Source organism: Phyllopteryx taeniolatus, chromosome 9, assembly GCF_024500385.1.
Source record: "Phyllopteryx taeniolatus isolate TA_2022b chromosome 9, UOR_Ptae_1.2, whole genome shotgun sequence".
Taxonomy (NCBI): Eukaryota; Metazoa; Chordata; class Actinopteri; order Syngnathiformes; family Syngnathidae; genus Phyllopteryx; species Phyllopteryx taeniolatus.
Window position 1 is genome coordinate 1,409,202 of NC_084510.1, and position 25,085 is coordinate 1,434,286.

General features: G+C 42.5%; 2 protein-coding genes across 3 annotated transcripts; one reads left to right on the forward strand and one right to left on the reverse strand.

Moving 5' to 3' along the window:
* Positions 1-1,405: 1,405 nt before the first annotated feature.
* ap5b1 (adaptor related protein complex 5 subunit beta 1) lies at positions 1,406-9,296 on the forward strand. Of its 2 annotated transcripts, none has more exons than XM_061784363.1 (3): positions 1,406-1,736; positions 4,054-4,842; positions 5,910-6,172. In XM_061784363.1, the coding sequence occupies exons 1-3, from the start codon at positions 1,599-1,601 to the stop codon at positions 5,928-5,930; spliced, it is 948 nt and encodes a 315-aa protein (XP_061640347.1). In that variant the 5' UTR covers positions 1,406-1,598; the 3' UTR covers positions 5,931-6,172. The 2 variants fall into 2 exon arrangements, with proteins under 2 accessions (XP_061640347.1, XP_061640346.1); XM_061784362.1 differs by lacking the exon at positions 5,910-6,172 and adding an exon at positions 7,371-9,296 and having other exon boundaries at positions 1,426-1,736.
* A 78-nt stretch (positions 9,297-9,374) lies between these two features.
* On the reverse strand, positions 9,375-22,238 carry c9h1orf50 (chromosome 9 C1orf50 homolog). The gene is given in 6 exon segments (XM_061784364.1): positions 9,375-9,746; positions 9,748-9,882; positions 12,704-12,835; positions 20,953-21,039; positions 21,125-21,240; positions 21,999-22,238. Coding segments are annotated over 6 exon segments (666 nt in total). The 5' UTR covers positions 22,048-22,238; the 3' UTR covers positions 9,375-9,599.
* Between the last annotated feature and the right edge of the window lie 2,847 nt (positions 22,239-25,085).

Below are 25,085 nucleotides of genomic sequence, written 5' to 3' on the forward strand. Positions count from 1 at the left end.
CCGCGAAAGGTGAAAAACCGCGAAGTAGGATTTGCCCCCCCCCTACGGATTTTCGTGTGTGTACCAGAATGTTTAAAATATGTAAACAGTAGTTATACTTTACACATTTGAGACAAAGATTACGACAGTACACGTATTTCCTTAAATCTTTAATTACAAAACCTTATACAGTAATTAACATTCATCAACATTGCCTTCTGAGAGAGGCGAAGAGTCTTGCGTTGGTGGCGGAGGAGAGGCTCTCACTTGACTCGTAGAGGCTTTAGGTTCACTCGGAGACTCTTCTGCTGGAGGCGCTGATGGTGTAGCTGGGGTTTTACCTTGGAGAAAAACATGGTGATGGGTAGTTGTTGTCTTTGTTTTTTCTTTTGCTTCAAAATGCCCCTGTACAAGGAGATAACCCCGTCTCTTATTACGCAGAGTTACCACACGTTACGCTTCCTTATTGAAACAGTTTTGCGGATGTTTTTCCTCTTTCTTGATGAACCGCACTGTAGATTCATTCATGCCATAATGGCGTGCCACAGATGCATAACTTCTGCCCTCTAAAAGTTTCACTTTTTCGCTGATGGTCATCATCTGCTTCTTCCTCTTGGGGGGGGGGGGGGGGGGGGGCCCGGAGGAAGCTTTCACAGAGGCACAGCGCTTAGGCGGCATTGTAAGGGCTTAACTAATCAAAAAAAGGTATCGCTTAAACTGAAAATGTTATCACGAACACAACACTAAGATACAGTATGCGAGACAGTAAACAGCGTGGACGAGACTGGCGAGACAAGGGAAGATGCTGGGTGAGGCTGCGATGATGCGCAGCCAATCAGCTCACGGGATAAATCCCGTGAGCTGGAACAGGGAACAGTGAAAATAAACTTTTCTATGATATTCACATTTTTTGGAACGGGTCTGTATATATTTACACGTACATATCACCCCCTCTGTGTCTCTAATGCAATTATCAAAGCTTTTCGTATAATTCTAATAATAATAATACATTAAACTTATAGCGCTTCTCAAGACACAGACGCTTTCCACTATTCAAATGACAATAACAGTAAGGTGAGTGAGCAGGAAGCCCAGAGGACGCGGAAGGATGTTCACGAGTCACGTCAGCGTACCTACCATGTTGGATGTGGCAGATCTGTCCATAAATTCATGCAAAGTAAATGGACTGAACTTCGTAGCTTGCGTGAATGTACATAAAACTACTTGCTTCTTCGTCACCCAATCATACAAATAGACACACTATTACATTGGTAAAACAGAAAGGCGTGCATCAAAAACAAAGTGTTCATATCTAGGAGGCGGAGAAGAAGAAGCGCTTGTTCATATCGACGAGGCAGCGAAGAAGAAGAAGAGGAGAGGAAGAAGAAGAAGAAGAAGAGGAGAAGAAGAAGGGTAGTAGTAGTAGTAGTAGTAGTAGAAGAAGAAGAGTAGAAGAAGAAGCACGAGCAGTAGCACTACTCCTACTACAACAACAACAACACTTGTTGGAATTGTGTTAGTCAGCTGTCTCTGACGCACTTTGCGCCAGCTAGTTTGAAGAAGTCCACGTGTATTTCACCGTTTAAAAAGATCTGAGAATTTTCGCAGAAAGTTTGCCAATGGCGGTAAACTGGACGGCGAAAATTTCCGCTTTCTCCCATAATCCCTCCCGATTCATCTCCTCAAAATCGGCGGAGACTTTCCTCGCGGAGTTGCTCCGTGAGCTCCGAGATGACAGAGTCACCGACAGTACCAAGGTATGCCTTTATGCTGTACTGCAGTGGCACATATTGGCACCTCTCAGATACGTACTGTTTTAGTAAAATAGAATGAATCGTAATCGTAGTGATAATTATGTTTTTATTTTATTTATTTATTTACTAGGAATGTTAGCGTCTGTCGATTCGGCGGCCTTGTTTCCCTGAGTGACAGGGATACCCCATGCAAAATCGTAATTTTTAGGGATGCACAAAGGAATACCTGTAATCTTCGTTCATGGCGTCATTCAGTATTGTTGAATGTCATTTTTCAGAACGATGGCTGCACTGCGTTGACGTTTTTGCACTTGAGGGCGAGTAAGGGTCTGTCAGATACTTTGAAAATATGTTAGTTTATCTGTTATACCACCGCATCCCGTCTTTTATGATGACTGGGCTTTATCTTGTCAACTCGAATACGACTGTATACACTCGTTACCATGGCGACGACAACAAACAATGGATCGCGTCGTGTGTATTATACGAACAAAATGGGGGGGGGAAACGTGTGCTGGTGGTCACCGGTGCTCGGGAGAGGACTTTTAATTCAAGGATTGCTTGAGGTATGTTCACATACTTTTAATACAATACCGCTCGCAAGCAGGCAACAAAATTAGCAAGCATTAACATGTCTGTGTTATGTCGAATCATGCGCTAAGGTTTTGGTGTCTGTGAAGTAATTTAATTACGACCCAATTCCAATGAAGTTGGGACGTTGTGTTAAACATAAATAAAAACAGAATTAAATGATTTGCAAATCATTTCAAATTGTTTTTGGAAATTGTGGACGTTGTGTCCTCCGGGCCAAAGAGGAAAAGAACCATCCGGACTGTTATGGACGCAAAGTTCAAAAGCCAGCATCTGTGATGGTATGGGGCTGTGTTAGTGCCAATGGCATGGGTAACTTACACATCTGTGAAGGCACCATTAATGCTGAAAGGTACATACAGGTTTTGGAGAAACATATGCTGCCATCCAAGCAACGTCTTTTTCATGGACGGCCCTGCTTATTTCAGCAAGACAATGCCAAACCACATTCTGCACGTGTTACAACAGCGTGGCTTCGTAGTAAAAGAGTGCGGGTACTAGACTGGCCTGCCTGCAGTCCAGACCTGTCTCCCATTGAAAATTTATGGCGCATTATGAAGCGTAAAATATGACAACGGAGACCCCGGACTGTTGAACAGCTGAAGCTGTACATAGAGCAAGAATGGGAAAGAATTCCACCTCCAAAGCTTCAACAATTAGTGTCTTCAGTTCCCAAACGTTTATTGAATGTTGTTAAACGAAAAGGTTATGTAACACGGTGGTAAACATGACCCTGTCCCAGCTTTTTGGGAACGTGTTGTAGCCATAAAATTCAAAGTTCATGATTATTTGCTAAAAACATTAAAATTTATCAGTTTGAACATTAAATATCGTGTCCTTGTAGTGTCTTCAATTAAATATAGGTTGAACGTGATTTGGAAATCATTGTGTTCTGTTTTTATTTATCATGTCCCAACTTCATTGGAATTGGGGCTGTACAATAAAGTCATTTAATTATAGTAAGTTAGCACCCATTATTTCTGTCATGTTGTAATGTTGGTTTGACCTGACTGATTAGAATACATGACCTGAAGAGAGAATACTTTTGAATATATTTAGTATACAGTACACGAGTATATACAGTAAATGAACACCCCGTTTAAATAGACGCTTTGCTCCGTCTTGTGATCGGATCAGTGATTGGTTATCGTTTTTTTAAACGCTGTGATCAGCCCCAAAAATCCTGATCGTGTAAAGCCTACTTAAAATATGACCGCATATGCATAATAAAATGTTGGATAGCTAGTTTTGAAACCAAAAAGTCTGGGACACTGGACCGCTTGTCAACCTCCATGTTTCCTGACGTGTTCGGGGATGACCCCGGGTGACCTTACTCTATTACATTTGATTGTTTTACAAGGTTGGCTTAATTATACCATGTGACGCAACATGTCCCTGTGTGACCTCACGATGGAGCCATAGTTTCTGTTAAAAGCTGATAGACTCCTCCCACTGACCCTTGGTCAGCCCCCTTGTTTCCTGACCAGAAATGTCACAACATGTTCGTGCGTGACCCTTACCCCCTCTTCCCTCTGACCCTTTGTCAATTGTTTATCAATTCATCAATCAATCAAGACAATTGTCTGTCAATTGCCGGCGACCAATTCCTCGTGTGTTTTTTGGACATACTTGGCAAATAAAGATGATTCTGATACTCACATATCGCTCGCTTCGGCTGAAACTATTCTGTTGTGATGACATCTGGACTTTGATTTCTCATCTACCTCAGGTCTGTCTGCTGTCCCCTCTATGTGAGCAACCGGCCCTCCTCTGTCCCACAGTCTCTGTTGGGGAGGAGACAGTCCTGGAGCTCCTGTCAGTGTTTGCCCACTGTCCAGATACATGTGTTCAATTCCGCAGCTGCCTGCTCGTCACGCTGACCTCTGTCCTCATCTGTACCTTTTGTGCGAGCAACACAATAAATGTATGCGTGGACGTCCTGGATCTGCTCCTTCAGATAGTGCAGGACACCTCTGACCTACATAGTGACAGCTTTCTTCTCTTTCGAGCTACAGCATGCGAAAGCCTACAAGAGCTGGAGACCTGCTGCCCCAACCTTCTTTCTAAGCGCCTTGAGCTCATAGGTGGACTTTGGGCCAAAGAAACCTCAAGACTTCACCAGCCCTATGCAAGACTCCATACGCTGGTGTTGAAAAACTGTGTTTATCAGCTCGCCTCGGATCCTGGATCTGGTGATGAGCATCTAAAAATACTCGTAGGGGAAAATACAATGGTCAACTGGGAAGCAGACCAGGAATTAGTTCAACCAGATGAAGACTCAGCCATCTTATCCTCCCTTATAATGGGTCAAATGGGAACAGTGCCGATTCTTCACACTGGGCGAGACTGCAAGGATTTGCGTTCCGTCATGTCTGCCATCCTGGAGAATTCTTTTCTACTCACTCCACTGTGTCAAGCGGAAGTTCTACACAAACTGATGGAGATGGTTGCCATGGTGCCTGTTGTCCCCCCATCCATATTTCGAGTTCAGCTTCTGCGCATGCTTGGAACCAGTGAGGTTTGTATTCTTTGCCAATGAGGTAATTATTTGAATTTGACTGTCTCGTATAAAACCACGTTTTGTCACCCGATCGTGCCATTGCGCACGCATGTACGCACTGACGAGTGAGGTCATAAGGACTCCGCTCTCGGCCAATCGAAGAGGTCAAATTCAAACAGGGTCTCTCGAACAATGAAAGAGGAACAATACAAACAGGTTTGAAAATAAACATGTACAAAATATACTCATCCGCACACAAAATATACTTATCTGCATACTAAGACTTTGTAAGTATCGCGGGGAAATAAAACTTTGCAGCTGTAACACAAAAAACGTCATAGTGGTGCCAAACACTCGTGTGCGCGCGCACACCCCTGGCGATTGCATTTGGATGTTTTGTTTCTAAAATAAAAAAAACAATTTAAAAAGTCATTTGGCAGGGGCCGGGGCATTAAAATTATGTTGCGGTCTCTGGCGTCACTTAGTGGGTGAAAAGTTCAATTACATGCAAAATGTTTTTATTTTTTTATTTTCTGCAATCAGAAGCGTTGCCAAGTCTGTCCATAAAAACACACAAGGAATTTGTCTCCGGTAGTTGGAGCCGCTCTAGTACGATAACAGACAGTCAATTGACATTGACAAAAAAAAATGCAAATTAGGCAGATGCTACTCTGGCATGAATGGCCAGTATTGGTCAACAACAGATAAGCAAATAGTGCAGCATGGCGAGACTACAATAGCGAGTGCACGAGTAATATATAATTGGCCCCACAGAAATGTGACAACAAACTCAAGTCAACAAATTGCCCGCATGTTTTAATGGATTTGTAGGTTAGGTGTTTAAGAAGTTGATCGCAAGAGGGAAGAAGCTGTTGGAATGTCTGCTCGTTCTTGTTTGCATTGATCGGTAGCGCCTACCTGAGGGAAGGAGCCGGAAGAGCCGGTGACCGGGATGTGGAGGGTCCGAGAGGATTTTGCACGCTCTTGTCTTAGTTCTGGCAGCGTGCAAGTCCTCAAGGGTGGGTGACAATCCTTTCAGCAATTTTGATTGTCTGTTGCAGTCGGAGTTTGTCCTCTTTTTGTAGCAGCACCAAACCAGACTGTGATGGAAGAACACAGGACTGATTCGATGACCGCTGTGTAGAACTGCCTCAGCAGCTCCGGTGGCAGGCCGTGCTTCCTGAGAAGCCGCAGGAAGTACATCCCCTGCTGGGCCTTTTTGAGGACGGAGCTGATGTTGGTCACCCACTCCAGGTCCTGAGCGACTGTAATTCCCAGGAACTTGAAGGTCTCGACAGTCGACACAAGACAGCTGGACAGCGTGAGGGGCAGCTGTGGCGAAGGATGCCTCCTGAAGTCCACGATCATCTCTACGGTCTTGAGCGTGTTCAGCTCCAGGTTGTGTCGGTCGCCCCACAGCCTTTGTCTTTAAATATGTTGTCTTTGATCAGAATGTCATAATGATCAAAAGTGTGCTAAAAATGTCATCATTGCAAAGGAAGGGTTAAAGACTGTTTTGTCAGCATGTTCAATGGCTACATCTCTTACAAATGTAACTTTATACTGGATAGAACGTGCGCCATATTCACGTTGGTATTTGCACTGTTGGGCAAAAGGTTCCATAATTGCAAGCTGCCGGGAAAAAGGAAATGTCAGTTTTTGTTTTTTTTTTGTTCGCAGCTGAAGAAGGGGTGGGAGGTTTGTGTTTGAAATGAATTTAGTCACTTTGAGGTTTTAAATTGTGTTATCTTTGGCGACTTCATACAAATTGGACATGCCAGCTCGCTGTGGTGTTAGCGGGATGACTGCATCCACCTGGCTTGAATTCAAAATATTCCCACATTGTCGCGGTGGCGTGAAGCTTTGGAACTACAGACCCTTTCCAAAAAAACAAAAAAAAAAGGAATATCATGGAAAAGTTTCTTTATTTCCATAACTCCATTCAAAAAGTGAAACTTTCAAGCTGAAGGTGTCTTATCAGGCATTTTTGGCCTGTGTGACTCCCGAGGCAGCTGATGGGTAGCGGCCGGCCAAGCCGGAAAGCAGCTTTGGTGGTCGCTGAGGGTCGCTGGGAGGAGTTCGGTGAGGCCATGGAGAATGCCGTCCCGACGGCTTCGAGGAAATTCTGGTCCACCATCCGGTGTCTCAGGAGTGGGGGAGCAGTGCACTATCCACACTGTATAGTGGGGATGGGGCGCTGCTGACCTCGGGGAAATCACTTTTTCACACAGGGCCATGTCGCTTTGGATTTATTTTTATTTTTTTCCCCCCAGCCTTAATAATGAAAACCATTTAAAAACTGCATTTTGTATTTACTTGTTGTCTTTGACTAATTCAATTTGTTTGATGGAAAACATTTGTGACAAAAAAAAAAACAAGAAATCAGGAAGGGGGCGAACACTTTACACCACTGTATCTAGTATTAAGTTTACCAATGATTTATCTCAGCCTCACTTTTTTTTTTTTTATAACACAAAAACCTGGCAGGTGCGTGTAGACTTTCTATCCACTGTATTTTCATACTAATGTTGAACCAATGTTTTCAGGTTTGCCTTGTTCATACTACTCTGCTGATGAAGTATGCCTATACGGACAGCCTGTTCAGCACCGATGACGAAGCTTTCATCCTGAGACGATTGGTTGTCCTCTCCCAGCATCCATTGCTAAGTATAGCGGAGAAGCTTTTCTTCATGGACTATGTTCTGCATTTTCCTGAGAACAGGCCAATCGGCTGCGGAAATGGGAACGAAACCCCCCCCGTGTTGCTAACTCCCCAGTTAGCATGTACTCTAGCACCCACTGTATTTGATGATTCTACTACAATGCTGGGCCGCTTCAATCTGCTGTTGCTGATCTACCAGGAGGAGGGTGAGAAAGATGGCGAGGAAGGCAAGGGTATGGTCTATCTCTGTGAACACCTCAGCTTGCTACTCCACATTGTGGTGAGAGGACACAGTCGAGAGATTGTTGTCATGTTTTTCAGAGCAGTTTTCCTTTTTCTCGTCTATTTTTGCCACGTGGAGAGATACTCGAATAGTATTGCAGATAAACTATGTATGCTTTATCACCGTCAAACCCACCTGGCTCTACACATCCTCAACCTGGCTGATCAGACTTCTGACTTGTTCCCTGAATGTAATTGGGCTACAAGACTCTGCAGGGCCCTGCAGGGCATTATCACCGAGGCTCCACTTGGTCAGCTTAATGCAACAGACCTCAGTTGGCACCTTAAGGTGCTGACTCGGGTGGCAGAAGAAGGGCAAATCCCTCAGCTGAGCACGCTCCGACTACTTTCCAACGTCGTCATTACACCGTCACTGTGCGTGAGTAGCGACTGGCGCCTGGGAAACTGTGTGCTTGGGCTTTGCCGGCGCTTAATGACGCATCCCAGCCTGGACTCGCTATTTACCACTCTGGCCAACATCCTGCAACATATCGTCTGTTGCTATGGCGACGCAGACATTCAAGATCATGCCCAACTATACTACTGTCTCCTGACTACTCTCTCCAAAGAAAAATTGACTGGGATTGTAACACAAGGTTTGAGGGAAGAAGGACACAATGTCAAACACTCACTGTCCTGCATCATGGCAGACACAGAGAGACTCACTAGTGTGCTAACCATTCACCAGACGGATAAACCAGTATTGAGGCTGGTCGAGTTAAAATATCCTGAGCCACAGGGGAGAAACAAATCTAGTCTGGAAAGTTACCCCAGCCCCAGTGAGGCACAGGACTGCCCGGGACTTGAAGCATACAGGGCTCAGTTCCAAGACTCTTGCTTCGGCTCGCAGATTACCTTGCGCTACCAGCTCAATCATACCATGTGCAACCTCCTTTCCTGCTTCGATCGGGTTTTCAGCATACACCTGCACTTTAGCTTAAGGGACAACAACTATGAAGAACTCAGTGACTTCAATGTCCCTTTTCTTTTTAGAGAGAGACCGTCTCCTGTGGTCAAACTTAGGTTGAAGCCCAGGTTGCCTATCCCCACCACCCTCAGTGGCAGTGCCATTTTCAGCACGTTGAATGGCCTTTCTTGGCACACCACGCTGCCAGACATCCACGTGTGTTTTCGGCAAGCCTTTCTGCCATTGACTGTTCCTCCTACTTGGGGAACAGTTGTTAAATTGGGTATTTTTGAGGGCCTCTGGGATGAAATAAATGTGGAAGAACAAACAGATTATGTTACCACCTTGTTTTGTTGCCAGCTGAAAGCAGGGGAACTCGGGTCTGTGGTGGAAAAACATCTGCTGCACCCCTTCATTATATCAGAATCAGCCAATAGAGTTGAATTCAAAGTGATTTTTTTCATCCCCCCACAATTTCACATACTGATGAAAGTCATTTCAGAAGAGGATGCTGTGCAATTCAATATTGCTACAGATAATTGGCGACTGCTGCCTCACATCAGTTCTTTTCTTGGTAACCTTCTAACGTCCTTGCCAGAAACGGTTCCCAGTAACCCATGATGTAGCTTATTGTTTTTAAATCAACACTGCCACTATTGAATTGCCGTCTGTATAAAAATCCAAAATATGCCGATGAAATGAAATGTTTGTTTGATGGAACTGAGTTCACATTTTTATATACAATATCCCGTAGTTTCACATCTGCAATAATGTCAATAATGTCTTATTTTACATTCTGACTACACAAAAATCCCACATTGTATGTGGCTTACACATGAACGTACAGCGTATGTTTTGAAATTCAATGAAATGCTTGCTCACCCCAAACCCAGCAAAGATGGATTGCCAAATGTTCTGAAACAATTATATGGTGAAAATGTCATGAAATATTTGTCGTGTGTTTCTGATCTGCCAGTGTATAACAATAGTCATTTGGTTTTTGGATAATGGTTCAGGTTTATTCAGCTTCAGGCCCTTGAAATTGGGTTCCATGCCCGATGGTGAAGTCGTCTGCTTGGCTGAGGAGCTTGCCCATGATAGCAATCTCTGTATCCCTTTTATGCACGTCATCCAAAGGAGTCCAGGACATGTCGTGTTGAAGTTTGAATGCACCAACAAACAAGTGAGGACAACTTGGGCCCCATTCCTGCGGAGTAGAGTTGAAAGTTTAGGCTGTTATTCCCGACCACGGTGCTGTGGCGCACTACTGCGCCATGAGATAATCAGGGGGAAATGATCCAATTCTACTTAATTTGTCTAATAACAATGTATCTTGTTCAGCTATGCATGCCAGCCAAGTATAGTGGCTGGACAAATAAATTGCCACTCATACAACAGGCCCAGATTTCATTATTTCCGTATTCATAATTTGTGACATTTTGGTGGTGGTGCACCATTCATTTGCATTTCATACATAAGTTAACTATGTGCTTTACATGATTAAAGCATTTAGAAACAGACAAAAAAAAAAAACAGCTTCTAAACATTCAAAACAGAGAAAAATAAAAGTATTCCATTTTATCTACTCTTAAAACAATTGTTTTTAATTCAAAGTTCCACCAGAATCAGAGGCGCCACTGAATATTTACAGTTACTGTCACTCATACAAACAAAAACAAATTTACAGCCAAAACTATTAAAATCCTTTTTAACATGCTATAGCACGCATTTCCGCGCTGCGCCTGAATGCACCATATGCTATGGCGCACACATGAACGATTAGACCGATCAAATGTTGGACGAAAAAGCCATGTAAGTTGAGTAACTCTTTTTACGTTAATGGGGTACCTATGGCCCGGTTGTCATGGCAACCCCAAGAACTGATAAATTGTTGCATTCCTGCCTCCTGAGCCACAACCAGCCAGATTGCTTCCACAAGGCACAGGAAACCTGGTTTATATCATTTGAAGCCATAAAACTTAATGACTTGCACAGCTGATTGGGGAGGAAGTGATTTATGACTGTTAAACGAATTGAACACCATCACCCCCAGTTGTGGTTAGAGACACCGCCTGTGGACGTTGAAACCCCACCTTCGTAACAAACAAACGTCCAGGAATATTCTAAATGTATGCCTCGATGTCTGTCATTAATGTGTCAGTTTACAGGTTCGGCTACGGGACTTTGACGACTGTCCTCTTGATTTGAAGCCAAACCGTACGAAATGATGTATTGAACAATTAGTTGATTAGCCAAGACGAAAGTTGAGACAATCATTCTATATGCTTGATCAATGAGCACAATACAAAGTTGGGAGTACTTTAGATTAATGTGAGATTTTTAAAAGCATTTTCTTTATGGGCCAAATTGAGACTAAATTCGAGTTGATGGGCATGGTCTTCCCCACTACCCCTGGGTATTTAACCCTTGGCTTCCGCCTCTCGTCTCTTGGCTCTCTGTTCCTCCTGGGTAACATCCTTGTGTCCATTGGGACACACAAACCCCTCCACCATGACAAGGTGACAGCTCAAGGAGGGGCAGATCATTGTAACAGATTTAAACAACAGGAACATTTTTGGCCTCAATGACATGATACTCACCCTTTGTCAAAACTGACGTACAATACTTGAGTTGATGTGGCTGTGAAAGGCCCGATCCACCTGGGTTTGCCTTGGACAACACCACTGTCCCAAACTCTTGACAGCTTGATGGCTCACTTGCTTGTGCTTTGCTAAGAAGCTAAGCTGCAGGATCAGTATTGGCACTTCAAACGTTGCTTGCGGTTATAAAGTCTTGCTCACCATTATTGACACCCATGAAGCTTATGTATTATATGTGCACCATCTCCTGAAGAAAATTAATCAAGTGAAACAACATTTTTCCATAGATTAACTCATTCATTAAAAGAGCAAATGATGAACAATATTTAATGGACAGATGAAACAAAGAGTTTTTTGGTAATGCACACAAACAGTATTTTTACAGACTCCGCAATGAAGCGTTTAAGGGGAAAAAAAACAGCCTGCCAACAGTCAAGCATGGTGGAGGATCCATAATGCTGAGTGGCTGCTTCACTACATGGAGGCCTTGACTGGAGCACAGGTATCATGACATCATGAGATTTGAAAGCGAAATGAAAACTTGCTTTGAGGAGAAGGTCATGGGTCCTCCAGCAAGACAAAGACCCAAAATATACATCCAGAAGCACACAGGAATCGTTGAAAAGGAAAACAAATGACCGTTTCAAAATAGTCAGCATCAAGTCCTGATCTCCATCCAATTGAAATTGAGAGCTGAAATCAAGACCTTGAACAAATTGCAAAGAGTGGGAGGAAAAAACGCTTACAGATGATACAAGAAATGTTTGGGGGCTGCCATCACTGCCAAAGGGTGTGCAACAAAATATAAAAGTGGTGCCAATATTGCGCAACATGCTGGTTCCTGTTCTTTTTCTTTGAAATTACAACAAGTGAAAAAAAACCTTTGGACCTCTGATTAAAAGATCCTGATGAGATAGGTTTGTTACATTTGCATTTATTTCTTAAATATTATAGAGGTTATGCAAAAAGAATTAAGGGGTACCAATAATGGTGAGCATGACTGCTTAATTTTGGCACGCTGGCCGCTGCATGCTGCACAGACCCCTCATTGTCAATCTTTTCTCGGGGTACCATCACTTTCGTCCAGGTCTGTTGTAGGAGTTGTTTTATTTTATTGAAGGTGAATTTTCACCCGATCTTTGCCGCCCCCTTGAGGCCACAGCGCCCTTAGCATGTGCTAATCTCGCCCGATGGGCATTGGGGCATGAAGGCGTACACGTAAATGACAATAGGAGAATCGGGGCAGCAGAGAAAAGTGCGCAACTGCGTGGGTTTTCCTTCTTACGCACATGGGAGAATATGGTCCTATTAGAGTAGTCAGAACACAGGGCGATTTTTTTCCTTATGGGTGGGGGGGTCTCATTTAAAAAATAAGTAAATAAAATCAGCGTGTGTGTGCCCCCGCTTTACTAAAACAAAAAAGCCAACCTTAGGAGAAATGATGGAAAAGTATTTTTGTCCAGAAGGTCGCTCGTAGAGGTAATACATGTTGCCTGGTTTTTTCACAATATTACAGGCAGCGTGGTGGAGGTCAGCATCTCTTTTCGCTTCTTCTAAGACCTAGACACGGACAGAAAGAAATCAAACGTGTGCACCAGTCAAGAAGCATATATTTCAATGTCTGCTAAACCAATAAGTTTTCAGTCAAGCCTGAAATTATTCAAACCCCTGGCATAGTTTGACTTGAAATTAATTTTTTTTCCAACCAGAAATATTTTCTTCTTCTGGTTTCTTCGTGAGGCATCACGATGGGGAAAAATGTTTTGCAGCTTTTTTTTCCATTAGAACAAAAAGTGGCATGTTCAAAATTATTCATACCCTGTGCAAACTGTAGAATTCGATGGGAAAAGTAAAAAAGTACAAAGTTCTATACCATTCTAAACAGTTCAAGCTTCTCTAAAGCATCCTTATTTCCCTGACTGATTGGGAACAGCTATTTTAATCAACTGGTGTGCGTACGCACAAAAACGTGGCGTCCGTTCTTTTTCACGGCAAAGTTCAGATGTAGCAAGAGTGACATGACCGTGGAAATGTGCGGTGCCTCACGCCAACTGCGTGGCTGGCGTAAGTTAAGACACAGCTTTGTTCGCCGCCGCCATTGGGCACAAGCACGTCATAGTGCGCGTTCTTCTTCGTTGGTTTACGCCGCTTCTTCATTGCTTTTCGCCACTTCTTCGCAGTTGGAGGGCTAGGCATCGAAACTTGGAACCGAAATGTTTCCATTTGAACGGTTCCGGTAGTCCCGGTTCCAATCGGTTCTCGATTCTTGATGCCCAACCCTCCTCACAAGTCAGGAAAGGGCTATAAGGCCATATCTAAATGTTTTCCAGTTCCAGTGGTCTCCAGTGCCAAATATTACTTAAAAATATGAGACGTTATGCGCGATGAGAAATCTCAGAGGACGTGGTTGGGAGCCAAAAGTGACACCTGTGCTGGCCAGGATGATAGTGAGAGCGATGAAAACTAATCCGAGTATCACCACCAAGGCCATCCTAGTGATTCTGGGCTGTGGTGGTGGAAACATCTCAAGGCAGACAGTCCAACGGCCACTGCTGGGTTCCACAGACTCGGACCAAGGAGGAAGCCACTCACATTCAAAAGCCCGCTTGGCCCTTGCAAATGCTTACCTGGACAAAGAAAAATTCTGGTCTTCTGTTTTAGGCGCAGATTAAACAAATATGTATGCATGTATTCTTTATTTGATGTAAAAAGCGGACACCTTCAACCCTAAGATCACCATCCCCACTGTTATACATGGTGGTGGGAACCTAATGCTTTTGGGGGTGGGGGTTGGGGGGGTGATCAGCCAATGTACTAGGGAATCTAATCACAGAAAAGGGCACCTTGGACAGTCTGCAGAGAAACTTGGCCATGCGCACCAGTGGATATTTCAGCACAATGACAACCCAAGACAAAAGCCAAAAGTAGTGAAGAAATAGTTCACATTTAGCGGTGGCCCAGCCAAAGTCCTGACTTGAATCCAATTGAGAATCTGTGGAGGGAGCCAAAGTTCAGGGGGATGGCTAGGAGACCCTCCAACCTGAACGTGTTGGAGCGCATCGCTAAAGATGAACGGACAAAAATATCAGTGGAGGCATGCAAAAAAGCTGGCAATTATAGAAAGCGTTTCATTGCTGTAATAGCCAATAAAGACTGAATAATTTTGGACATGCCACTTTTTGTTCAAATTGATATAAAAGCTGATATTTTGGGCTATTTCAACCTCCAGAGAGTGACTAACATGGACTTAGTATAAAAGTGTCAATTTCAGAAAAAACAAAAATATTATTATATTGGTTTTGTCATACGAGGGTCCAGATAAAGCCTCTCTTACAGCTACTTCGGTTCGACCTGGTTTTGTATCCGCTTTGTCCATATAAAACCCACTTTGTGAGAGAATTGCATGTCCTCAAATCAATAAACACAGCGTTGTCCGTGTTTGAGGGCGCCGACATACCTTACTACGGCGGCCTGGAAGTGCAAAACAAATGAACAAAACGCGAAACACTTTTACATTTCAGAAAACAACAGAACAAAACAAATTTCGGAAAACAAATGAACAAAACACCCAACACTTTTACATTTCAGAAAACAAGAGAACAAAACACATTTCGGAAAACAAATGAACAAAACGCGAAACAAGTGACACAAACCGGAAAGGGAATGTACCATAGCGTTGATTGTCATGAAGAGACGGGTAGTGATAGCGTGCTTTAACGCGACATTTTGAGCCATTTATCGAGTCCAGGTGATGTTTTGTCCATTTTGCGGTTAACACATAAGCGGCTTGATGCGGTTTTGCCCCTCATGTGGTTGCTCTTTAGAGTCTTTGAAATGGCACTGAAAAGACAGTTCCTTCAACAGGAACATGCTGAACAAAGCAAGTGGTGTACCTGTACAGGATGAAGCTAGTTATTTGAAGCTATTTTTGTAGCGGCTGCTAACTTTCAGAATTTTTCAAACTGAACTCCGCTGTTCATTTCAGGAGAAAAAAAACCTTGCCCATCATATCACCAATTCATGCAAGTACAGAAGCTCAAAGTCAAAAAGAACGACCGTCGTTTAACTTTGGACCAAAACCAACCAAAAGATTTCGGGCTTAAGAAAAAAAACGAGCACAGGTAAGGAGTATTACAATACTGATAGTTTAATGATTAATCGACCTAAAAGCTCTGCAGTGGATGATAGCTCAGTTTGTAGAAAATAAGTTGGTTTTTACATTGTTGTCAGTATACAACAAAAACAAAGGAATTGACCTTGTCGTTCCAATACTTTTGGAGGGGACTATATTTACATACAGCGGCTGAAATAAGTCTTTAACACGTCACCATTTTTCTCACTAAACATATTTCCAAAGGTGGTATTGACGTGAAATTTTCACCAAATGTAGGGAATTACCCAAGTAATCCATACGTACAAAGAAAGTAGAACAAATAAGCTCGGAAATTAAGTTGTGTGTAATAATGTGAAATGACACAGGGAAAAAGCATTGAACACGCCAACCGGTATTTATTTAATACTTTGTACAAAAGCCTTTGTTTGCAAAGACAAGTTCAAGACGCCTCCTATATGGAGAAACTAGTCGCATGCTCTGGTGCGATTTTGCCCCATTCCTCCACACAAGTAGTCTTCAAATCTTGAAGGTTCCGTGGGCTTCTTTTATGGACCTTGAGTTTCAGTTCTTTCTATAGATTTTTGATTGGATTCAAGTCAGGCGATTGGCTGGGCCATTCTAACAGCTTTAATTTTGTCTTTGAAACCAACTGAGAGTTTCCTTGGCATTATGTTTTGGATCATTATTCTGCTGAAATGTCCACCCTCGTTTCATTTTCATCATCCTCGTAGATGGCAGTCGATTTTTGTCAAAAATGTCTCGGTACATTTGCCCATTCATCCTTCTTTCAATAATGTGAAGTTTACCAGTACCATTTGCTGAAAAGCAGCGCCACACCATCATGTTCCCACCTTAATAGTCCAACAGCTTAAGGACAATGTTCCTCAACATACAATTGCAAGGAATTTAGGGATATCATCATCTACGGTCCATATCATCATCAAAAGGTTCAGAGAATCTGGAGAAATCAGTGCATGTAAGCAGGCAAGACCGAAGAACCAACAATGAATGCCCGTGACCTTCAATCCTTCAGGGGGCACTACATCAAAAACCGACATCAATGTGTAAAGGATATCACCACATGGGCTCAGGAACACTTCAGAAAACCAATGTCAGTAAATACAGTTCGGCGCTACATCCGTAAGTGCAACTTGAAACTCTACTATGCAAAGCAAAAGCCATTTATCAACAACACCCAGAAACGCCGCCGGCTTCTATGGGCCCGAGCTCATCTAAGATGGACTGATGCAAAGTGGAAAAGTGTTCTGTGGTCCGACGAGTCCACATTTCAAATTGTTTTGGGGAATTGTGGAAGTCGTGTCCGCCGACACGCCTTCCAATGAGGAAGCAGTCTGGGGTCTCTGAGGCAATGCCTTTTTCAGCGACACCACTGCTTATTTCAGCAAGACAATGCCAAGCCACATTCTGCACGTGTTACAACAGCGTGGTTTCGTAGTAAAAGAGTGCAGGTACTAGACTGGCCTGCCTGCAGTCCAGACCTGTCTCCCATTGAAAATGTGTGGCGCATTATGAAGCGTAAAATACGACAACGGAGACCCCGGACTGTTGAACAGCTGAAGCTGTACATCGAGCAAGAATGGGAATTACAACATGCTGGCAATTTTTTGACTTGAGTTTTTCATTTCATTCTGTGGGGGCCAATCATACATTACTCGTACACTCACTGTAGTTGTCTCGCCACGCTGCACTATTTGCATATCTGTTGTTGACCAATACTGGCCACTCATGCTAGAGTAGCATCTGCTCCATTTGCACACTGATTGAGGAGTATCTGTAACATTTGCACAACCAACATTGTCCCAGATTACTACTCGTCACTTTAAACCGCATCCACTCCTTGAAGTCTCGGCGCCCTTTGCACAATGGTCATTGCGCCGGACTATTGCAATAATAGTCATTCGAACTGCTCTAAGTGCTAAAGGACTCAATCTTTTTGCACAATTGTCAAAAAAAATAAATAATGTACCGGCATTACCAGATAACTAGCAACCCTTTACTGCTCAGTGACTGTTTTTGTCAATGTCTTTATGTCTCCAAAGTGTTCTCTGTCAATTGACTGTCTGTTGTCGTACTAGAGCGGCTCCAACGACCGGAGACAAATTCCTTGTGTGTTTTTGGACATACTTGGCAAATAAAGATGATTCTGATTCTGAAAGAATTCCACCGACAAAGCTTCAACAATTAGTGTCCTCAGTTCCCAAACATTTATTGAATGTTGTTTAAAAAAAGGTGATGTAACACAGTGGTAAACATGTCCCAGCTTTGTTGGAACGTGTTACAGTCATAAAATTCTAAGTTAATAATTATTTGCTAAAAACAATAAGGTTTTATCAGTTTGAACATTAAATATCTTGTCTTTGTAGTGTATTCAATTAAATATAGGTTGAACATGATTTCCAAATCATTGTATTCCGTTTTTATTTACGTTTAACACAACGTCCCAACCTCATTGGAATTGTACATATACATACATATATACATTTGTCATGCTGAAATACCCAGCCACGTTTCATCTTTAATGTCCTTGCTGATGGAAGGAGGTTTTCACTCAAGAATGTCACGCTACATGGCCCCATTCATTCTTTTCTTTACACAGATCAGTCGTCCTGGTCCCTTTGCAGAAAAACAGCCGCAAAGCATGATGTTTCCACCCCCATGCTTCACAGTAGGTATGGTGTTCTTTGGATGCAACTCCGCATTCTTTCACCTCCAAACACAACAAGTTGAGTATTTACCAAAAACCTATATTTTGGTTTCATCTGACCATATGACATTCTCCCAATCCTCTTCTGGATCATCCAAATGCTTTCTTGCAAACTTCAGACAGGCCTGGACATGAACTGGCTTAAGCAGGGGGACACGTCTGGCACTGCAGGATTTGAGTTCCTGGCGGCGTAGTGAGTTCCTGATGGTAGCAGGTCGACAATTTTGTTTCTGGTGTCCTTTGACAGCTCTTTGGTCTTGGCCATACTGGAGTTTGAAGTGTGACTGTTTGAGGTTGTGGTCAGGTGTCTTTTATACTGATGAGTTCAAACACGTGCGGCACGGTGGCCGACTGGTTAGAGCGTCTGCCTCACAGTTCTGAGGAAAATCCCCGGCCCCACCTGTGTGGAGTTTGCATGTTTTCCCCGTGCCTGCGTGGGTTTTCTCCGGGATAGGCTCCGGCGCGCCCGCGACCCTAGTGAGGAGAAGCGGCTGGATGGATGGAGTTCAAACAGGTGCCATCAATACAGGTAACGAGTGGAGGACAGAGGAGCCTCTTAAAGAAGAAGTTGTGTGAGCAAGAAGTTTATAAGTGAGCAACTACTTATTTTTCAACATAATTTGCTAATAAATTCTTTAAAATGTTATTTTCTCGATTTTGTTTCCTCATTTTGTCTCTCATAGGTGAGGTATACCTATGATAAAAATTACAGGCCCCGCTCATCTTTTTTAAGTGGGGGAACTTGCACAATTGGTGGCTGACTAAATACTTTTTTTGCCCCACTCAATAAAAGCTGGAATTCTGAACTTTTGTCTCATATTCATCTTTTGATCTGAAACCCAAATGTCTTTAGGATACAACAAAAACAAGGAACATATTTTACAATTGAAAAATCTCACCGCACACCAACAAACAAAAATGTCACAAAAAGTGGATAAATTAAATACTGTATTTACTTCCTGCCATCTAATAGAAGACCATTCATTTGTTCTGTCTGTCACTATGTCTCACTGGCATAAATAGAGGAACAACGATACATTATTTATTGTAAATAGAATTTTTTGAGCAATTACTGTATTTAACACATACATAAGGTGCACCGCATTATTGGGCGCAGGCATGGTAAAACATACGGTAGCTTCAAACATACGGTAGCATCCATGCATGCTAAAACAATGTTTTTAAAAAGCCGGCGGGAGAAAAACTGAGTTCAGCTGTACTTTATTGAAGTATTTAATAATGTACCGTATTTTCACTACCATTGTAATACCATAATTTATAGAAGTCACATTTGAACGTACTTCTGCTAGAGATTTAATCTGCTCGACTTCAAACTTTGGGTATCTCAGCTAAAGATATTGAAGATGAAAAGTTATTAAAAGAGTTTCATTCCGTGCCTCGCTGTGCTGTTAGCCAAGAAACTAATGCTTTTTTGAGGGTCGAAACATGCATGCAAACTCAAACTCTGCACACACATCAAGCCTTGCTAACAATTCAATATTTAACAGTTTTTTTGTGCAATTTATATATAAAAAAAAAATAAAAAATAAAAAAAGGCTCAGTACCGCCCCCTACAAATTTTCAAAGAAGCAGCCTCTGTTGTACATTTCACCTAGGTCTACCAAAATTGGGAGGCATATGTAACAGCCCAAGACCTGTTAAAAAGTCTCTTCAAGCCAAACCCTAAACCCAACAGGAAGTCAGCCATTTTTAATTTACTTTCAAATTCAGACCTATTTTTTTCCCTTATACAGTCGTATATGTTTACAAACTCCTCCCACCGATTTTTATCTGATCGATTTAAAACTTTGGGTGTCTCATCGAAACATATTGAAGATGCAGATTTATTCAAAGCTTTCCATATCGTCTAACACTGTTGTCGTGGCGACATGCTGTTCACCACGCTGCTGTGTTGTGCTGCAAATAATTGTGCTATGGAATTAAATGATATACAGGTTTTCATGAATATAAATCTGCAAAGTGTGGTGCGCATTTCTATTCAATGGATCCACAATGTACCCCAACGTGGGCGAGGGCCCTTAATAGCTGCTCGCATCCCTCGTTTGCATAGTTGCCATCCCATTATTTATTGGTTGTCTTTCATGGTTTTCTAGTTGATTTTCTATTTAATCTATTGAAATGCAGAATATGCTTAAGCGGTAGTTATGTTGCAATTTAAATGTTTTTTTGTTATTGGTTTTGTTGAAGTTGTTTTTCAGGATTTCCCAATATCATTTTTATTCATTTTATTCAATTGTAGTACATTCCTATGTTTAAAGTTACTTCATGTAACCCAATGGTTAATAATAAATGGGTCAGTTTTTAGTTAAAACATCAATGACCTCTAGGGGGCATTTGGGTCACGTGACCAGATCAAGACATCCGTACATTTCAAATGTAACAGGAAGTTTTGACATCTTGGGTTTATTCCCCTTTAAATGCTTTCAATGTTTTTAAGCTAAAGGGCACAAAGACAAGACAAATGATGATATTCTTGATCCTTGCTACTTAACACATTCACTGCCATTGACAGATTTATAAGTCAAATATCCATGTTAACTGGGAAGGCTGGCAGTGAATGAGTTAAGACACCGAGGAACTATTTTAAATTGTGAAAGGCCGTATCGCGCAGTGACCTTCAAGAACTCTGTCTTGATGGATCAAAATATAAATATATGGAGGGATTGTTTTTTGTGTGTGTTTTTTTTTTTTTTTTTTTAACAGTTTATGCATCGTAAGTTCATTTGCTAAATAACTGCTTTGGTATCAAAAGAAAAACTGTGACTTATGTGCCATGCTGGTAGGTGTCCTCATCTCCCAATTTGCCGGTGCACTCACCTTTTTTGCTTGTTCTTGTAGATATCTGATCTGGTCAGCAATTACCGACAGTTTGTTGCAAGCATTGGCTTTAATAAAATCGTCTCCCTGAGAAAACACGTCAATTTCAGATCTGTGCATTAAAAGCAACAAATGATCCATTTGATTTAGTAAGTAAAAACAGAGTCAGGACCTTCTGCAGTTGCAGTGCCAAAGCAACAAGATCCATAGGGTCCTCCACTCTAGTGGTCTGGTAGGAGTTTACAAGTTCCATTCCACCAGGAGCCATGCTTCTCTCAACCAGAGTCACTACAAAACCAGACTGATGTTGACATCAAAATGCCTTCAAATGCTGCATTCCAGAAAAGTGGGTTGTCCCACTCGGACCGTACCAGTTTGCGACCTCAAAGCTCTCAAGGCGAATGTAAACAACAAAGATGGCTGATTGCGATTCATTCTTTTTTGTTTTGTTCCTCAAAACACATTTTGACCTCCATTAGGGCCATGTGAAGTGGGGTAGATATTTTTTCTCCCGACTTCGCGACATGGACCTACCAGTTTGAGTGGCGTTCCAGCGCAATTTTCCTGGTCGGAGGTCGGAAAACTCAGACTTCCCACTTTTATGCAATGCAGCGCAAGTAAATCGTCACTGTTGGGCGGAAACCTCGGTCCAAATTTGGTCCCATGTTCTCACGATGCATTTCCACGCCGACCTGCTGCGTCCATTGCCCAGCAGCAAATGCAAAAATCATAATCAAATGATCACAAATAATAAGTCCTAAATTCCATACCCGTGAATGTACTTTATTCGAAGTCGATCCGTTGCAGAGTAAGAACACTTAATTATACAATAATACAATGTTGGATAATATATAATGTATGTACTAATGTATCTCCTGAACGCTAATTCAGTAGTTGTATTTCTACACTGACGACACAACACGTAGGAATGTTATCCAAATATTTCCTCGATTTTTCACCAACGCGTAAATGAAACTAAAGAGTTGGCTGTCATTTCAAGTTGACATGATGAAAACGGTGACGAGTTTTTGCACAAGTTCCTTTACCTTTGGTTGTTTTGTCGGGCTGGTTCGGGAGGCTGATAGCTCCATCCATTGTTTTCTCGGTGAGCCTTTATTGAGATGTCCTCTCCGCGAATATTTGGACAAGTTGGCGCTCTCCCCCACCACCAGTTAAGTAACCAACTTGCTTTGCAAGTAAAGCGTCATCATCATCATCATCATCTTCTTCTTCTTCGTCTTCTTCTTCTTCTTCTTCGTCTTCTTCTTCTTCTTCTTCTTCTTCTTCTTCTTCTTCTTCTTCTTCTTCTTCTTCTTCTTCTTCTTCTTCTTCTTCTCCTCCTCCTCCCTCCTCCTCCTCCTCCTCCTTCTTCTTCTTCTTCTTCTTCTTCTTCTTCTTCTTCTTCTTCTTCTTCTTCTTCTTCTTCTTCTCCTTCTTCTTCTTTGTTGGCGGGTGGCATCAAACGTTCAAGATGCATTACCGCCATCTACTGTGCTGGAGTGTGGGTCAGAGTACTTCTATACATATGTATCGTACTAGGGAGCAAAATAAATAAAAAACAAATAAACTTCAGACTATATTCTCTTTATCAATCCGATTTCATTTAAAAACTAAAACAAGGCTTTGATCTTAATCTCCATCCCAAAGTTTTTGCCATTCTGTGCTTCACGTAAGCCTTGACCTCACCCATCCCAAAAGGTATTCACAACCATTCTTCTCGTTTAAGTGCTTGTTAATCTCAACAGACTACAACCCGCTTTATCCTGTTTTGTTCGATCAACTGTAGTGCCATCATGATTGCAAGCAATCCCACTGTATACACTGTATATATGCGCAGACAGCTGCAGGGTTAGCTGAGGAGGGGCAACCGTTAAGCCATTTTGAGACAAACTACCCCAAATCCACCGACACCTTGCTATTGTTTCTGACACAAAACCACTACTGCGCGGTAATTTCAGCTAATGGTTTTCTCGGACAGGGGTACTTTTGTTGGTTTTGCTATAAAGGACATCAGAACCATCATACACATTATTGTGGGGGGCACTGTTATGTTTGTGTCGATCCAACTTGCATGGAGTCAGGGTTAATGCCCATCCATTGCGTGGATTGGAATAAAACATGTCAAAATGAACACTGCTACGCCCGTCATAAAGAATGCAGACAAATTCCAGGTAGCCAAAACCCGATCAGCAAATGTGTGATACATACTATGCTTATCAGACAAGAAGTAAGAAAAAAAATTGTGATGAAGGTCAAAGGTATCACGCAGACTCATGAATGTTCTCATTATATCAATCTTGAGAGCATCAAAGACTTGGTTGAACGTTACAGTGACTCACTAGCGATAGTGACTCGTGAGCCATCAAAACCCGTCAGCACAGCATTCAACGTAATAAAAAATACTTTCAACTGAGGAATACAACATTCCAGAAAAAGTTACGAGTCGTGCATGACAAAAGACGGCTCCTGCCGGATGGCAAAAGTCTGCTGTTTGGCTATTAGAGAAGTGTTTTGTTTGTATGAAATGGAGTTAACCCCGGTTGACTTTGACCCGAGGTTACAGTCTCCTTTTTCCTGTCTGATATCAGGACCGAGTGGATGTGGGAAAACACATTTTGTAAAAAGTGTAGTGGAAAATTGCAATCATGTATTAAAAAAATGAACCCGAGAACATTGTGTGGATTTATACTTCTTTTCAACCCATGTGCAACAAACTTCAAAAATGGAATAAAAAGATCAAATTCATCGAAGGTCTGCCTGCTTCTTTTGAGGATGAAAACTTGTTTCCAGCTCGACAAAGCCGTCTGATCATCCTCGATGACCTAACCTTTCAAGCCATCTTTCAAGTGTTATAATGCTGACACAAAATGTACAGCAAGACCATCATCTTAAATTCAAATTATATGATACTGTTTAAAAAGAAGAAGAAAGAATCAGCACCTCCAAATCTGAGACCATGGTCCTCAGTCGGAAAAGGGTGGCGTGCCCTCTCCAGGTCGGGGATGAGATCCTGCCCCAAGTGGAGGAGTTCAAGTATCTTGGGGTCTTGGTCACGAGTGATGGAAGAATGGAACGGGAGATCGACAGGCGGATCGGTGCAGCGTCCGCAGTGATGCGGACTTTGTATCGATCCGTTGTGATAAAGAAGGAGCTAAGCCGAAAGGCGAAGCTCTCGATTTACTGGTCGCTCTACGTTCCTACCCTCACCCACCTGTACAGAACAATTCCGTCTGCGGACCGGTGTGCTCCCAGGTCAGTGGCCTACTGTCTAACCTGGAAAAAGGTAACATGTCTACGCATGGCCGAGCAGGATTTGGATTCGAAAATGAAAGAAGTTTTAGAGGACCGTACAATGACACAGTATGAAAAAATAAAAAAATATAAAGCTTTCATGCAACGTTATTTAACGCTCCTCAAACATGGGGAGAATGAAGGAAGTACGCTCACGTTGATGCTACCTCCAGAGGAATTACAAAGACTGTTAACAACAACAAGTGACGACAGATCCGTGGCAAGACATTGTACAGACTAGTCCCTCACGGTATCAAAAAAACATCAGCTATGTTTTACAAAATTAATCGATGATGACCGCCGTATGGTGGGCTCGGATAAAGCTGGAGATGTCTAACAAACTTGGATACCATCCATCCATCCATTTTCTGACCGCTTCTCCTCACCCTGAACTGGTTGCCAGTCAATCGCAGGGCACATAGGAACAAACAACCATTCGCACTCATGCCTACGGCAATTTAGAGTCTCCAATTCATGCATGTTTTTGGATGTGGAGGAAACCGGAGTGCCCGGAGAAAACCCACGCAGGCACGGGGAGAACATGCAAACTCCACACAGGCGGGCCGGGGATTGAACCCCGCACCTCAGAACTGTGAGCTGACGCTCTAACCAGTCGGCCACCGTGCCGCCTGGATACCATAGCATCATTTTTAATTACATCATCGTTGTAAAAAGCCAACACATCTTGATAAGACAGACCACAGCCTCTACTGCGTATGTAATAAACACAATGTTGACCACAAGTGATTGACAGCTCATGTTGCAGATGATGGTTATGGTATAATATATGCTCAGAATGGTCTTCCAAGAATGCTTTTATAGTCTGTGGGTAATATTCAAAT

Coding starts and splice junctions, on each gene's coding strand:
- ap5b1 (XM_061784362.1), top strand. CDS start 1,599: ATGGCGGTAAACTGGACGGCGAAAATTTCCGCTTTCTCCCATAATCCC. Junction 1,737..4,053: donor GAGTCACCGACAGTACCAAG/GTATGCCTTTAT, acceptor CATCTACCTCAG/GTCTGTCTGCTGTCCCCTCT. Junction 4,843..7,370: donor GCATGCTTGGAACCAGTGAG/GTTTGTATTCTT, acceptor CAATGTTTTCAG/GTTTGCCTTGTTCATACTAC.